Source organism: Castor canadensis, chromosome 17 (assembly GCF_047511655.1).
Source record: "Castor canadensis chromosome 17, mCasCan1.hap1v2, whole genome shotgun sequence".
Lineage (NCBI taxonomy): Eukaryota > Metazoa > Chordata > Mammalia > Rodentia > Castoridae > Castor > Castor canadensis.
The window spans coordinates 55,632,412-55,647,647 of record NC_133402.1 but is presented as its reverse complement, the minus strand read 5'-3'; the positions used below and the strand labels follow the sequence as shown (position 1 = coordinate 55,647,647).

General features: G+C 38.5%; 1 protein-coding gene across 3 annotated transcripts in view; it reads left to right on the top strand.

Moving 5' to 3' along the window:
- Ryk (receptor like tyrosine kinase) overlaps window positions 1-15,236 on the top strand; it is a 92,460-nt gene that overhangs the window by 31,976 nt on the left and 45,248 nt on the right. For all 3 annotated transcript variants that reach the window (XM_074059385.1, XM_074059384.1, XM_074059386.1), the window contains exons 3-6: window positions 4,112-4,211; window positions 7,296-7,430; window positions 9,574-9,627; window positions 13,628-13,772. In XM_074059385.1, coding sequence (XP_073915486.1) covers window positions 4,112-4,211; window positions 7,296-7,430; window positions 9,574-9,627; window positions 13,628-13,772 — 434 coding nt within the window. The remainder of the gene's footprint in view (window positions 1-4,111; window positions 4,212-7,295; window positions 7,431-9,573; window positions 9,628-13,627; window positions 13,773-15,236) is intronic.

The following is a 15,236-nucleotide window of genomic DNA, read 5'->3' as shown; positions in this document are numbered from 1 at the left end:
CTGAGTAGCCAGGATTACAGGGGTGAGTAACCAGCGCCCAGCCTCTCTCTGCTTTCTTAGGGAATTAGAACCCATCAGCTGTTCCTCTTCTGGCAGTAACTGAGACCTAGAATAAAAGAGACATCAAATTTGGAGAAACATGGTAAGTTTGGCTTTGAATCTGGTACACTAGAGGGCTGTCGGATTATGGGACATATGGGAGAGGTTGAGGATAGAGGAGACAAGAGAAACAAGTTGATTGTAGAGCTCATCACTGGTAAAATGGGCCAGAACTAGTGTACAAGTGAGAAAGATTTGTCATTTGAAGGGGAGAATGGCCTTGTTCTTGGGTCTAGTGTGTGGAGGATGGGTGTTATGACAGAAAAGAGGGCAGAAAATAAGTTCCTCTGTGCTAACTGGAGGGGTCAAGAACATTGTATGAGAGCAAGGAAGCGGGGAGGGCAGCAAGTGGTGAATCGGCAAGGGCCTGTGAGACTTGCAGTGCGAAAGAGTAGAAGAGAGGTCATTGAGAAAGGACTGCTGAGCACAACTAAGGGCCTGTCCTGAGAGGTTGCCATTCTTAAAGAGCACCTCTCTCCAGGATGTGATTTCCTCAGCAGACTGAGCAGCAGGAATAGAGTAAGGGGCAGTCAGGATGCTGGGCCGCTTTCCAAGGGAAGAGGGAGTGGACTAATAATGTCCCTTTTGGGGCATAGGTAGTGAAAACTGAAACCAAGTGGTCCTGGCTGGGCTAGAGAGGAAGGAAGTATTTTAATTGACTGCTGTATCCTCCCTCTGAGCGTAGCCCCTGGCTCATAAAGGTGCTGCATAAATGTTGGCTGACTTAGAGTAGTGGAGACAAAGAACTGGTTTTGTAGGAATCAGAGGTGGTCAGAGGTTGTGATGGGATATTTGATGGGATGACATTTTTGTATTTGTTTCAGTAATGAAGCAGTTTGGTAGTTTGTAGGAATGATCACTGAGTGTGAAAGCTAACAGGAGACATATAAAAGGTGGCAGGACACAAAGTGAGCCAGTGGCCAAGGCCTTTGCACAGTCCTGTGACCTCATGAGACCTTGCCATTCTGAGCAGGAGTGAGCTTCAGAGTAGAGTGGGTTTTGCATTAGAAAGGGATGTCTGGAAAGAACCTGATGGTCCTTAAAGAATGCTGACCCCACTCTGTAGGGTCTGAGGGTCAAGTGTTGTCTGAATGATAGGTTATCTCATGCCAAAGCCAGGTTGGGAGGTGGTGAGGAAGGTATTTGTGAAGAGGTTGAGGTGTGGGAGGCTATTCAGAATAATGAGGTTCCCAAAATGAAGGGCAGATAGGAAGTTCTGCCCCAGTGTTTGTGTCAAAATTCCTGGGGTTGGCAGCAGTCTGGTGGCTATGGAGAAGTACCGCATGGCAGTAGGGAGCATTTCTGGAATGACTGTGATTCCACAGGGCTCTGTGCTTATCAGAGGACCTGAGCCCGTCTAGCAGGTGCATTAATTATCTTATGTGATAATGTTACAAAAAACCAAAACTTGGAAAAGCTGCTAATTTATGTGAGGGTCACGTGGTCTCATGGCTCCAAATCCAGTTCTTGCCTGCTGTGCTAATTTCTTTGTGCATCTTCCTTTCCCTTGATACATGGTCTTGTTTGGAGATGCCATGATAGAGGTACACTCTGCATTCTTTTGATTCTATATGACTGGAAGGCCTTCTCATTCCCAGGCCCAACTTGCTTAGCTGTAGCTCTGTAGCACCCTCTGGTGGCAGCAATGATACTGTGCTGTGCAAAGGTGAGAATAAAGCTTCCCAGCCAAGATACCAAATATTGATGTGCTGTAGCAAAAACGTTTTCTTTGTTGTGAATGTGGCACCAAATACAGCTTTTAACATCTATTTATGCACTTATCTTAACTGAAAGGAGAGTTCAATATTCACATACCCCTATAGTGTTTAGCCTAGGGACTTGCAGATAGGGTGTCAAAAAAGAAACTCAAAGGACAACCCAACTTTTTGGGTTGAGCCCTGCTTTTCTATAGACAGCAATACCCACACTCTTAGCTGATGTCCAGTGGCCACCCCTTTTCTACAGCTTGGGGTGATACTCTTCTTTTCTTCTGTTATGGATAATTTTGTTGGCTTTTTTGTTTTTTAAAACAACTAACGTATAAACATAGTTAAGTATTCCCCATTAAAAAAAGAAGAAAGAAAAGTTTTGAGGACAACCCCCCCCCACACCTGTTTTCCATTCTTCCTACTTAAGTAAGTCTCTTTTAAAATAATACTAATGCATAAAACTGCACATACTTATGGGGTGCCCTGCAGTTCTTCAAAATGTGTGCATCGAGAAGTGTTTACATCATCATTTTATCTTTTGTTTATGGTGAAAACATTCAAAGTTTTTCTTTTAGCCTTCTGATTTATCTAGCATATTGTTGTTACCTATAGTCACCCTACTGTGCAATAGCACACCTGTACTACTTCTCAATACTTGATCAATATGCCCCTCTCCCTCAGCCCCCCCCATAACTACCCTTCTACTCTTAGGTTCTATGAGACCAACTTTTTTAGATTCTATATATGAATGAGAGATCATGCAGTATTTGTCTTTCTCTGTCTGGCTTATTTCACTTAATATAATGTTCTCTCGTTTTGTCCACGCTGTCACAAATGACAGGATTTCATCTTTTGATGGCTGAATAGTATTCCATTGTATATATGTGCCACATTCTCTTTATCCATTTGTTACCTGATGCACACTTGTGAATAGCACTGCGATTAACATGGGGATGCAGATGTCTCTGTAAGTTTCTAGGCAAGCATTCTCACCACTTGAACCACTCTGCCAGCCCTCTTTGCAAGTTTCTTAAAGAATGATTTCTTGCACCTCTGTCCTTATATTCTCTTCCCATCCTACTGCACCATTGGTTCTGCCAGTCCTAGCCCTCCAGCAAAGTTACCCTTTCACCACAGAATGGGAGAGAGTACTGTACTTATGAGGATCCCCATGAGCAACACAAAGAGTGTTGTGAAATGTTAGGCCTCATTGAAGATCTCGAAGATGGTGGCTATTCTGAATTTCAGCTATTGCTTCCCAAGAACACTCTGTAGCAACAGGGCTATAGTTATTGATGTTGGTTCGTTTGATTATGCCACACTGGGCAGTTGAGGTACTGATGGATAATATTGATGTTCCAGAGACGTCCATTGAGCCCTTCTGGATCCTGAATCACATGAGAAATAGATCGAGAGGTTAGAAAGAGATCCAAACATGATCTTTCTTAGTACTTGTGTTAACTTTCTGTTACTATAACAAAATTTCAGAGGCAATCAGTTTATAAAAGAATAAAAGTTTATTTTGGCTAACAGTTACAGAGGTTCCAGTCCATGATCTGTTGGCCCTGTTGCTTTGGGCCTGTGGTGAAGCAGCACATTGTAGCAGGAGCTTGTGATGGAGCAAAAAGTACTCAGCTCATGGCCAGAAAGCAAAGAGCAAAAGGAAGGGTGGTGTCCCACAATCCCAATTGGAGGGCATCCCTCAGTGACCTAAGGACCTCTCACTAGGCTCTACCTTCCATAGATTCTACCACCTCCCAATAGCACCACTTTAGGGACCAAGTTTTTAACACCTGGACTTTTGGGGGCCATTCAGAATTCAAACTAAAGCAGTGTGTAACAGCTGTACTAGAAAATATGGCTTAGATACTCTTAGGAGAAATTCATGTGTTGAAATCTGTTTATTACATGGAGACCCTCAGAGCACGACTTTTATCAACTAGAGAAGGCATTTGTAATTATGATCCATAAATTATCTATCAACTCAACTCCTTGATTCTTCATCTGGCTCCCAGGGCTTCTCCATTAATGACTAGAGTCCTCAGAAGTATTTCTGAATCCTTGATGGTAGGTTTTAGGGGAGAGTGGGAACTGTTCTGAATACCGGATACAGGAATGCTCACTAATTGAGCTTTTATCCAACTGAAAATTCCCAGGACTGTTTCTAATGATTTGGATTTTTTTGGTAGTACATGTGAAAGGCTAATGTACTGATTAATTAATGAGCTAATTAATGAAGTCAAGCTATTAGTGTCCTTTCTGTTATCACAGACCCGGTGTGTTTTATTTGTCTTCATTTATAGGTTGAATATAAGCTGGGATTCCAAGTAGACAATTTTGTGGCTATGGACATGCCCCAGGTCAACATTTCTGCTCAGGGGGAAGTCCCACGCACTTTATCAGGTGAGTAAGTATCCTCAGAGACAGACTTAGTACACTGCCGTCAGTTTTGTCACCCACATTCCCAGGATACTTTAGTGATGTGTGTCTTACTTGATTGGTATAAGATGTATAGGTACTTTCAAAAGTAGTTTTTCTACATACTGATTGTTTACACTGTGTTCTTAAACCACGTCTTCTTTTCTGTCCTTCTAGAACTGTCCGTGCTCAGCTTTTTCTTACTTCCTTTTCTGCATTCCTGGCACTGGCTCTACGTGAGTCCCTGTCTCTGGTCTTACTTTTTTTGTATTAATTCCTACATCCCACAGTGTGTTGTGGATGGTCATTGCACATTGACATCTGACCCCATGACTTCAAGCTTATCAGCACCACTATTCTGTGAACAGATACATTGTAGACTCCCCAGCCTGGGTACTGGATCCTTTGCTATCTGCCCCTGCCTGTGCACTTGCCCAGCATTCCAGCAGTTCAGACCCATGCAGTTCTGATGTCCAGGCCTTTGCATATGCTGGCCTCTTATTAGGAACCATTTTTTCTGTTTTCTGCTTGTTAACTCTTGTTCATCCCACTCATTCTTCAAGAATCTGTACTGTTCTTTTCCCGCCCCCTTCCCTCCCTCCAATCGTTAACTCTTCTCTTCTTCTTGCCCCATTGCAACTTGCATTTGGTTGGTTTTGAGCTGATTATGTCATCTGGTAATTCCCTTGGTACCTAGGTAGCAGCTAGCATGAGATAAACAGTTTGTGCCTGAATAAATGAAATTTATCTTATTTGTACCAATTTAACCACTTTTGAGCTAATTTTTTAAAGAGGGCTCTTGAACATGTAGGATTTTAAAGGAAATGAACATTTTTCCCACTTTTTTTTTTTTTTTTTCTTTGCAGTATTGGGGTTTGTGTTTGCTAGGCAGGTGCTCTAACACTTGAGCCATGTAACCAGTCCAGTTTTTTGTTTTGTTTTGTTTTGATGTTACTGGGGCTTAAACTCAGGGCCTTGTGCTTATAAGCACCCTAATACTTGGGCCATGCCTCTAGCCTATGGAAATGCAAATTTTAAAACTTGAAAGTATAAGCCACAGCAGTGTTGTGGAACTTTTTTGGAGTTTTATTCTGTTATTAATAATATACGTTAATCTAAGCTTTAAGATCCTGCAGAAATGCTGGTCAGTAAAGAAGTTCAGAAATCCTGAATCTCTGATACCTTATATAGATGGTAAAATAATATGTTCTAAACATAAAATATATACTAATAAGGATAGATAGATAAATTAGTGAGAAAAGAATCCTAAACTGAAAGATTAAAAAAAATGCATGAATGTCTGCTGTCTTATTGTTATAATTATTAAAAGTGCATGTTTTAAAGTCAGTTTCTATTTAGAAGGGCAATGTTTTAAATTCATAGTTGAAAATTTTTATTTACATATTTACAACTAATTTTTTCTTTTACAATGATAGTATGTCTTTATTTTCTAGAACTTTATTTTCTTTATTTCCTAGGACTAATTGTGAATAATTACTCTTTTTTTAAGTCAATAAATTTTTACTTAATAATTTATAAATAAAAAATTTTTTTGGTATTCATTAGATTTTTTTTAAAAATTAGGATATATTCATAGTATAGTGGGGATTCATTGTGACAATTCCAAATAGGCTTATTTTGTTCTTTGGTTACATCACTCCCATCGTCCCTCCCTCTCAACCCACTTCCTGACATAAAAATTTGCTACATGTTATGATTAGTTCACTGCATATCAAGGTCACCTCTAAAGCTGACTTTTCTTCAAGATAGCCCTTTTTAAAAGATGCTTAATCCAGTTGTCCTGTCAGCCTTACATAACAAAAACATAAGAGATGATCACACCGTAACCAAGAAAGAGCCCTGCTACATACAATTACATACAAATGTTGCAGTGTTGTAAGTATTTAGTTATTATAAAATCTCATTAGCAATGAAGTAGAGATTAGAAAAGTCCTGTGGGGTTTGCACAGTTATTTCTACAGGGCAAAATTGTTCACAGTAGATTGATTTTTAACAAGGTAGCATGTAGAAAGCCTAGTGGGAAAATTTTTTATCATCATGTTGACAGTAATTACTCTTTTGAGAGAGACAGGTTTTAAAGGTGATCAGTAAAAGTACTCCAAAGATAGTACTTCCAAACATGTTACATACCCATTTGCTCCCAATATGGATAGAAGGTTTAGATTCACATCTGCCAACTGTTATTCTGTATTTCTAACAGGAAGCTCACTGTCTCCCAGTTCCACTGTTTCTCCAGTTCTTTTCCTTTCCATAGCCAAGGTTGAACTGTAAAGGAGGCTTCTGCCCTAAGAATGGTTGTATATTTTATTCTAGACACCCTGCATTTCCCCTGTACATAGTAGCAGTACATATGGCAGTGCTATTAGTACGACCTTCATTGTATTCTCTCACATCTTTAAAAGTATTAATTAGAACAGTTAAGAACAATGCATTTTGGTACTGAGTTCTTTCCTTTTTATCATGTAATTTTTATTGTTACTGTTGCTAGTGTGACTGGTAAGGTCAGCAGTGGTTGCCTTATTCTCTACTTTAGTATAATGAAATAGCAGGACTTGTACAAGGAAAAAGTGATATATTAAAAATCATGAGCAGAAGTTAAAAATAATTGTTCCTTCGTTTATACCTTGCTCTGTTCTTCAGTGCTAACTTTTGTTATCTATAATGAATGAAATATTTAATGTCTAGAGCTGTGTTAAGATGTGTTCTCTGCCTGGCACCTGTGGCTCATATTTGTAATGCTAGCTACTCAAGAGGATCATGGTTCAAAGCCAGTCTGGGCAACAGTCCTATCTCAAAAATACCAACACAACAAAGGACTGGCAGAGGGCCTCCCTAGCAGGTGTGAATACCTGAGTTCAAACACTAGTCTGCCTCCTCCACCCTCCAAAGAAAATGTGTTCTGAAAGTTTGTTTAGTTAATTTATTAAGTGTAGTTTTGCTTTTAATGGAGCACACATAATTCTAAAATGTTTAATAGTATGATTTTGGGGCATTAATGTTGATTTTTTTTAGAAAACTAAAATATTTTCTTTTATTTCTTTTAAACAGTGTTTCGGGTCGAGCTTTCCTGTACTGGCAAAGTAGATTCTGAAGTTATGATACTAATGCAGCTCAACTTGACAGTAAATTCTTCAAAAAATTTTACAGTCTTAAATTTTAAACGAAGGAAAATGTGCTACATAAGTAAGGAATTTATTCAACAAACTTTTATGTAGATGTGAGATGGTTAACAGATTGTGTTGTCTTTTTACAGATTTAATTATGACCAACTCTTGATTACAGTTGCAAATGCAAAAAGAAAAAGCAATAGATAGTGTATATGGAGGATCTCAAGTAGACCTCACTTAGTCCTGCATTCTCACTTTGTCAGAATTGCTAGGGTGTTTTCCACTAGAAATGTCAAATTGTACCTGTTTCAGGGGATTTTTTTAAAGGTAATTAAATCTAGCCTAAAATTAGAATATAGTATGTAGTTAACCTAGTAAATACTAGTTGTTTTTGTTTTTTAATTATATTGTATTCATTTAAGTTATGTAGATAGAAAGAGTTCCAGGACACTAGGTCATAGATCAAAAAATTTAAGAGTTCTTAAAGGTTATCGAGTCTAACCCACTCACTTTAAATTGCACAGAGGTAAAGTGACCTTACAAGTAAATTTATAAGGTCACATAAATAGAACTGGATATATTTTAGGTAGGAAAAAACAAAGCAAAACAAACCCTAAACTTGACCAATGATTACTATGTTCTGCGTGCTTTACATATGCTAATCCCATTTAATCCTTGCAACAACCCTAAGCAGCATGTTCTCATTATCCATTTTCAGAAGAAGCCATGGTTCAGAGAATCTGGCTAACTTGTGGAGGTCAAGCAAAGTGGTATGGCTGGGGTACAAACTTGTGGTCGTAGCCTCTTTGTTAAACTGTCTGTTAAATTTCCTGGTGATATTAGTGCTGAGTGTAACGAAAATACCCAAGACCAGCAAGTGAGTTATAATGGCATACGTCTAATTAACAAGCTTTACTGCATGAAAACAGACATTTAAAAAATAAAGACATCTTTACCTTTAGTGTTTGGATACATTTTCAGTTCTAGTGAATTCAGTTGTGTACCTACTTCCATGTAATTTTAAAGCCAAAAGGGACTGTAGAGACTCTGAGTCAACCTAGTCATCAAATAATTGATATGAGAAGACTGGCCCTGGACAGGCCACCTAGGTTTGCATAGCCAGTCAGTGATAGGACATAGGACATCCAGTGCCTGGAGTGGCAGTGATGGTACTGTATGCTTCACCTGCTGTTTTTAACAGCACAGTAGTGGTCAAATGCAGTATGGTCTGACGATCCCATCACTGCCACCGTGTGCTGAGGTTAACAATCTACTGATTCTCAGAATGATTCCATACCTTCTCCAACTTCTTTAGTAGGTACGTGAAAACTAACATTAAAATTCCCTGGTGTAACTTTCTATTCAGTTTATAGTTAACATAGTACTAACCATCTTTATTTGGTGGCCATATTTTTGGCCACTGTAATCATGCAATTTGTAGTCTTTAGGGGTATTTTCTTTTTGGTGGTACTAGGGTTTGAACTCAGGGCCTCACACTTACTAGGTAGGCACTGTACCACTTGAGCCACTCCACCAGTCCTGTTTGTGTTGGCTATTTTCCAGATAGGGTCTCTCCAACCATTTGCTCCAGGCTGGCTTCAAATCTCAGTCTTCCTGATCTCTGCCTCTTGAGTAGCTAGGATTATTGGTGTGAGCACCTGTGCCTGGCCAGCCCTGTATTCTTACTTTAATATGTGGTCCTAATGGGCTTATTTCTCTGTTTTCTCAGCCTACATTTAAAAAAAAAAAACAAAAAACAGCAGTAAGGAGCAAATCTGTACTGTTTGGAACATTAATAGGTGTTACTGCCTAGAAAAAATTCCTTTATTGTATGAGGGAGGGAACTATGGGTTAGACAAATTTTGTTACTCTAGAACTCCGATGCCTCTCCATGCTGCTGATGTGCATGGCAAATCTCCATGACACATACTGTCTGTATTCTCCCATGCTTCTTGACCATAGAAACCATTTTTCATTGGGTAACACCTTTTGGCTAACACTGGCATCGCTACTTTTTGATTGACAATTATACTGATGATTGTCAGAACAGTAAAATAACTTTCATTATTGTGCAACAAATACTTTGTTACTTACTTTAAGTAATGTTCTGATAGAACACAAAACTATGTTAGAGAAAATTCAGAAAATGTTATTATAGTACTTAAGGATTTTACTAGAAAAGAATTTCTAAATTATTTTTAATTTCCCTTTTAATTCAGAACTTGAAGAAGTAAAAACTTCAGCATTGGACAAAAACACTAGCAGAACTATTTGTAAGTGTTCCTCTATTGTCTTTCTCCATTATTAGGCATAAAAAAGTGGTCGATTGTATATGAACATGCTTACATGAAGCTTGGAAACCTTGTGGTTTCCAGTTTGTCAAATGATTATAATACCCTGCTATTCATTTTGCTCATGTATTATAGATTGGTATATAGGTCAAATGAAGCTCTCAGAATATTGAATACTTTGAGAAGTAAAATTCATATGAAATTCATACATTCATTTTATAACAAGTTAGTTGAAATCTTTTGGAAGCAAGGATTTACATCATGCCTTCTCGAGTGGTCATAATTAAAGAATGAACATAAAAATAAAAATATGTGTAAGATCCTTATTAGCAGAGTGTTGGAAAATCTGGCATCTGTGGCCTGGACCTAACCCTTAGCTAATTTCATCCAGCTGAAAATGCAAATTTATGTTATTTAAACCTTCAGAGCAGAAACACTGCCCAGCAGAGCAGATATTTATTTGTTGGTATTGGTTGTATTTAGATACCATAACAGGTTCCTTTTTTCCTTTTCTAATGTGGGCACATCATTAAGTCTTACTCTTCTTGAGATAGTACTGATAGCAATATCTTATTTCCATGAAAACAGACTAAAAAGGGGGAGCAAATTTAAGGGGAAAATTTCACATACACAAATTTGAGATTTGTGCCTGTGAACTTTGATGTTCCCATCATCTGGTTTCAGTGATGATAAACATTTTGCCAGTATTCTTCCATTGATTGCCTCCTCTGTTGTTTTGTTGGCTAGGGATGGCTTAGAGTACTTTAAAGCACATCTCAGACATCATATCATTTTACCCATAAATATTTCAGTGTTATGCTGGGTGCTGGTGGCTCATGCCTATAATCCTAGCTACTCAAGGAGGCAGAGATCAGGAGGATCGCAGTTCAATGCCAGCCTGGGCAAATAGCTTGTGAGACCCTATCTCAAAAACCCTTCACAAAAATAGGGCTGGTGGAATGACTTAAGGTGAAGGCCCTGAGTTCAAGCCCCAGTATCAGAAAAAAAAAAAAAAAAGTCTTAAAAAAAACCCCAAACCCGACAGTCACCCAATACATACTCATTTTGATTTATCACATATTGCAAAATGAACACTAATTCCTTCATATCTAATAGCTTTCTGTGTTCAAATGAACCTGATCATGTCAAAAACATCTTTCTATAGTTTCTTTCCCCTGAATCAGGATCTAATTGAAGCCCATACACACTGTATTTGGTTGGTACATATTTTGTGTTAATCAGAAAACACTTCCCTTTATTACTATCAGTAGAAGTTTTTTTGTTGTTATTGTTTTTTGGTGGTATTGGAGGTTGAACTCAGGCTCTCATGATTGTTAGGCAGGCAGTCTACCACCTGAGCCACTCTACCAGTCCAGAAAACACTTACCTTTGTTTGTGAAATTACATAATTTCATCTTATAGAAATTCCCACATTCTGGATCCTGCTGGTACCATTTGACCTGTTTTTGTCTTTCCTGTAAATAGTAATTAGGTTTTGCACTTGATTAATTCAGGATCAACTCTTGGCAAAAATAGTTCATGGGTGGTCCTAGGTGTTCTTATTTCATCTTTTTATTACCTCTGGAGTGCAAAGTATCTCAGTATTCCAATGTAGACTTTTTTCGAAGGTAAAATAATATGAGAGATTGTCTACTTGTTAAAGATTCTGGGAAAGAAGAAAACATATTTTTAGTTCTGTCACTGCTTCCAGTTTTTAAAATTCTGGCAGTTTAATCCATTTCTTTTATGCTAGTAGTGTATTATTTCTCACTGAGAAAGTCTTTGCCTTTGTTTTCCTCTTTCTTACTCCCTCCCTTCCTACTTATCCACAAATTCAGTGTTTTTGACTGACTGGTATGGCTGAGGCAGAGGATTAAACTGAGCAAACAGACCCTGCCCTTAAGGACTTAGGGCTTTATGGGGGAGATGGACAAAGGCAGCAGGCAATGATAACAACATAGCACGGCAGGCTTTATGATAAGGTGAGCACAGGGAGACTTTGGGAACCCTGGGGAGGGGCATGTAACCTTTCCTGAGGGAGTGAGGGACAGTTTTCTTAGAAAAGTGACATCTCAGACCTGAAGGGCAACTGGGTGCTGACATGTGAAGCATCACACTGAGGGGATGGGAACAGTCCATACACAAGCCTGGCAGTTGGAGTCAATTGAGCAGGGTGCCTGTGACTCAATCTACCCAGCAGAGCCATGGCCTCTACTCTCTCTGCTCTGGCAGTGCCAGCACACGCCTCCATGACTTTTCCATCCCATGCAAGTCCACACAACCTGCTATGGCCCATAGAAGTTCTTGAGAAAAGTTTTGCCTCTAGTTGTCTCAGAAACCAGTTCATCTCTTTGTTTTAATCTACTCCGATTTTTTGTTTGTTAATTCAAAGTTTAAATTTATTTATTTATTTTTGGTGTTTGGAGACAGAGTTCCAGCCTCACCTGGAACTCGCTATGTAACCCAGGCTTGCCTTGAACTTGAAATCCTCTTGCCTCACTGTTCTGAGTCCTAGAATTTCAAGCATGTACCACCATACCTGGTTCAAAGTTTAAATTTTCAAAAGCTACCTTGTTTGCCTTACTTCTGTTTTTAAAAGCTATAACTTTTATCTTTTCTTCAGACCTATTCCCAGAACTCTATACTTATATATCTATCAATATGACATGTCCACATGTATGATGTGTACTACAAACTCCAGATTTAATTTGGGCAAAACAAAACTCTTGATTCTCAACTGCTCTCAACCTGCTTCTTTTTAGTCTTTGTGGAGGTAGCATTCTTCAAATAATTCTTAAGCCAAAGCTTTGATTCCTCTTTCTTGCAACTTTAGTAAAGTCTACTAATAAGGTTTGTTGACTGCTTCCAAATCCATTCACATCTCATCTTTACTATGAGACTCTTGATGAAGCACTTGCTGTCCCTTTCTTGGACTGCTTTAGTAACCTTCTTGCTAGTTCCCTGCTTCTGCTCTTGCTCCTCTGCGCATTCTTCACCCAGCATTCTCTTAGAATTCTGTAAGAGGTACATGTATCATTTCTTACAGTGATTTTCCATCTCATTTAGAATGGACTCCAAATTCCTCAGGTTTTATTCAGTGCAATTATGATGTGGCACTCATCATCAGAACTTAGGTGAATCCCCAGTCATACCAGTTCTGCATGTTCATGTCTTCACTCCCTTCTCATAATACAGCTTTGTCTCTATGCACCTCTTCTTAGTTTGTCTTTCTTTCTTTCTTTTTTTTTTTTTTTTTTAATTACTTTGTTTTTTTGAGACAAGGTCTTGCTATATACCAGGCTGGCCTCAAACTTGCAATCTTCCTGACTCAGCCTTCTGAGCACTAGGATTACAGGCATGTACTACCATTCCTAGCTTTAGTTTGCCTGTGTGTGTGTGATTAGATTATTTTTCCGATTACTGAGTTTTCTGTTTCTTTTAAAAATAATGAAAGCCTAATATAATTTTATTTAATCAATAGGATCTTTAAAAACAGACAAGTAAAATAACTACTACTGTTAAAAAATCTGTAGGGTAACTATTACCAATCTGTGGCTCTTAAGCTTTAAATTAATTAAAATGAAATAAAATTGAACTTTCATGTTCACAGATATACCAGCCACATTTCAATGTTGCTGGCCAGTGGTAGGCTACTGTGTTGTTCAGTACACTGTACGCCATTTCTTGCAGAAAATTATGTGGGATAGCACTATGGCAGTGTGTTTTACGCACTGGTATATTTTATGAATACCACATGTAATGACTATTATACTTACTACACAGAAGTTTTATTTAAAACCTTTTTAAAAAACCATAACAAAAGCATCAAAAGATTGTGTAAATGTACATCAACACTCTAGATAATAAACACATGAAATGCAAATCTTTTTTCAAAGCACAGGGTGCTCATTGTGTATGTTGGATCAGAAAGCAGTCAGTCATACTTGTTTAAAAGCTTAATCTGCTTCTCATTTTATTTCAGATGATCCTGTACATGCAGCTCCAACCACTTCTACGCGTGTGTTCTATATCAGTGTAGGGGTTTGTTGTGCCGTAATATTTCTTGTAGCAATAATATTAGCCGTTTTGCACCTTCATAGTATGAAAAGGATTGAACTGGATGACAGGTATTGTACATGTTTTGGGAAAGGAAAATAATATAAGTATTTATTTCCAGTATGCATGAGAGCCCACACAAACTCATGTACACTGCTATGGGGGGAAGGAGGGAGGATGATCAAGCCCTAGCTAAAGGAAAAATAAGATGTACTCATCACCATCTTGTGTTTCTCTGGTTTTATTTTTAAATTTAAAATTTTGTGCAGCCATAAATTACACCTTATTGTTGGGAAAGGAGTAGAAATCAAATATGATTTTTCCATCCCATTGTCCTGACTCTACTCCAGACTCCCATTCCTTTTAAAAATAGCCGTTTCTTCCTTCTAGTTCTTCCTCTTATCATTTTCCTTCCATCCATCCATCCATCCATCCATCCATCCATCCATCCATCCATCCTTCCAACACTTAATGAGTATCTGCTGTGCTTTAAACCATTGACTGTCACCCTAGGTACACACTAGAGTCATGGAGAACCTTTTGAAACATACCAGTACTCAGATCTCACCTTCCAGTGATTCTGATGTAATTGGCCTGGGGTAGTGTCTGAACATCAATATTTCTTAAAGCTTCCTGGATGATTCTGATGTACAGCCAGTTTGAGATACACTTGGTTAGATAATGTACTAAGTGTTGGAAATACAAAAATTAATGATGCACTTCATGGTGTCAAGGAGTTCATCTTTGACATTAACCCGTAATTATAAAAGTATATAAAATTGATGATTGTGAGATTATAGTATGGAAAGACAAAAGGTACTTGTCCCAGCCTGGGTCAGTCAGATGACAAGGAGTCTGACATTACAGTCAGGATAGAGTGAGAGGTAAAGATGGAATGGTAGACAGGTTTTCACAATCCACAACTCTCTTTTTCCCTCAGTGATTCCCAGTTGCTGACAACATATTCCCAGCCTCACGACTTGGCTTTGAGCCTTTCTTTCCCCTTCTTACTGTCTCTTTACTTGTGCTCCAGTCAAGTAATATCTTGCTCCTTCTTTGTGCCCTGCACCATGCCCTTCAGGACTTTTAAAAGTTTGTGCTTTCCTTTCATCTTTCATCCACAGTACTCCTTGAATTTCCTACCACTCCAAATCCTGTCCATTCTTCATGCTTCAGCTCTATTGCCATCTTTTTCATGAAGTCTTTTCTAAGCCTCCCTACCATCTGTTTCTCCTCTCTCTGTCTCTGTCTTTTGGTGGCAATTACTGTACTTTTTCCTTCTAAAATTTTTTGTGTACTTGTCTTATCTTCCTACTTGAATGTAAACTCTGTACAGTTAGGGGCAGAGAGCCTTACTGATGAATCCCCAGTCTTAACATGGTGTCATAAACAAAAAACCAAGATGCCAGAACTGGTTGGGTTCAGTACCTTCCTCTGTATTTTCTGCCTCTACTGTGTTCCTTTCCTTACCTGAGTAGAGAAGGAAGAGGTAAGAGTGAGAAGGGAAGTATACTGGTGATGTTTCAGAATTTGCA